A 1,913-nucleotide genomic window follows, 5' to 3' on the forward strand; every position below is an offset into this window, starting at 1 on the left:
GTGGGGTCAGTGCTCCTCACCCGCTGGCCTACCCTGCATGGGAGAGACCAGGGGCTTCCCTGCCCTGGCCCCGCCCGGGCCCCACGTGGTCCTCATCCTTCGCCGTCACGACGGACATGGATATAGAGCTCCTCGCCTTCCCTCAGACCCTACCAGATCTGTGGGACAAGGTTCCTTCCCGGTGCCACGCCAGGCAGTGGTGACATCGGTTCAAGCACAGTGGTTCAAACAAAGCCTGCCCTGCCAGGTCCGGGCACAGTGTGGGTCCTGCCAGCCACCGTGTGGTGGGTGGAGGGGCCGTGTCCCCATTCCAGAGAAGGGGGTGACATCGTTCTGACTGGAGACACTGGAGGGGACCCGCCACTCTTGGCAGCGATGAGGGCGCAGCCTCCCCCTGCTGCCCTTTCCTGGCTGCTTCTGTCCCATAAAGGGACCAGCCGGGCGAGCCGTGACCTTGGCAGAACTTGGGACACGGCAGGAGGAAAACCGGGCAGAGCCAGCAGCCGGGGAAGGTGAGATGAGGCTGGACTCTCAGGGCCCCAAACCAGACCTGGACCTGTGAATCTCGACCCAGACTTCACGGCGAGGTGGACGCACCCGCCCTCCCCACATCGCAGAGAAGTCCCGGCTGGAGATGGGGCGCTGTCGAGCTGGGTGCAGGGTGCTGAGGGCCGTACTTGCTGGTTCTTAAGTGTTTCTTCAGCAGCTTGCTGTTCGAGTGTACGTTAAACCGTATTTTATTCCTGTTTTGTAGGTTTTTAGTTAGCAGAATTTAAATAAAGAAATGGGAAGATTTATGACTATTGGAGCTTAGACAAAATTTAAAAAGAGACCTGTGGGTCCCAGCTGGAGACGCCTGCTGCTCAGGCAGCCCCAACCCCGCACACGGCTCGTGGGTGGAAAGGCCACATGACGCTCACCATTGTACTTGGTCCTGCCCCAGCCAGTGGTGGCACACAGCGACCCGGCGGGGAAGTCATCGTCAGCGTCAGGCAGGCACACGGCGGACACGGTCTTAGAGAAGCGGGCGGGCGTGGCCAGCTTCAGCAGGGTGATGTCGTTGCGGACGGTGAGCATGTTGAACTTGGGGTTCTTGAAAACCTGTGGGGCGAGGCCAGAACTGCAAAGTGAGGCCCTGACATAAATCAGCGACCCGCAGCTGTCAAGGAGAGAAACTCCTCTGCCAATGACCCATTCAGGGAGAGGAGACCCTGACCGGCCGCGAGCATTCTGAGGCCCAGTGCCGGGTCTGCAGGCTCCCCTCCCTCCTGCCCCTGTCCCAGCCCCTCGGCCGAGCTTCCCCGGCCAGTGCGGCAGGGCCTGGGCATACCTTGGCGATCTTCAGGACCTGGACATTCTCCTCATCCGAGCCCTGGTCAAACTCCCCGGCCACGACCAGGTGGGAGGTCCTATGGGAAGCACGTGGGGCTTTAAGGACCTGGAACATGCCCTGGTCCCTTTGCCCGCCCAAACTGGAGCTAGAAACAGAGCCTTGAGCCTGCCCGGGCCCTCACCTGACCCCACAGTGGGCAGCGGTCACCACCCAGTCCTCGCTGATGAGGGAGCACACACAGAAGTGGAAGCCGGTGCTGTCCTGAGGGAACATGGCAGGGTTGGTGCTGGCTGGACACCGGCAGCTCCCAGCGGGCCCACCACCCAGTGTGTCCCCGACTCGTGCAGAATCCCCCACTCACCTGCAGAGTCACCTGCCAGGGCCAGGAGCCAAGGACGGCGTCCTCCCCATTGACAATCATGGACAGGCCACTTAGCATGGATTGGATGGCGGGGACCCCGCAGCCTGAGATAGGAGTGTGGAGTGAGTTATGGAGGCCAAAGGTCGACTCTGTGCCTTTTCCCCAGGTCCCAGGGCCCCAGGAATACCCCACGGACAACTCAGTCTGCTCTGTGCTTCT

The 1,913-nt window shown here is 61.5% G+C and overlaps 1 protein-coding gene across 1 annotated transcript; it reads right to left on the reverse strand.

The window, feature by feature from the left end:
• Positions 1–436: 436 nt before the first annotated feature.
• LOC105311637 (chymotrypsinogen B-like) lies at positions 437–1,798 on the reverse strand (the record flags this gene model as incomplete). The annotated part of the gene is made up of 4 exons (XM_011387587.2): positions 437–1,101; positions 1,331–1,409; positions 1,515–1,594; positions 1,695–1,798. Coding segments are annotated over 4 exons (554 nt in total), but the record flags the coding sequence as incomplete, so codon positions are not given.
• Between the last annotated feature and the right edge of the window lie 115 nt (positions 1,799–1,913).

The sequence above is a fragment of the Pteropus vampyrus genome, unplaced genomic scaffold (genome assembly GCF_000151845.1).
Source record: "Pteropus vampyrus isolate Shadow unplaced genomic scaffold, Pvam_2.0 Scaffold1000005581, whole genome shotgun sequence".
NCBI classification, from domain to species: Eukaryota; Metazoa; Chordata; class Mammalia; order Chiroptera; family Pteropodidae; genus Pteropus; species Pteropus vampyrus.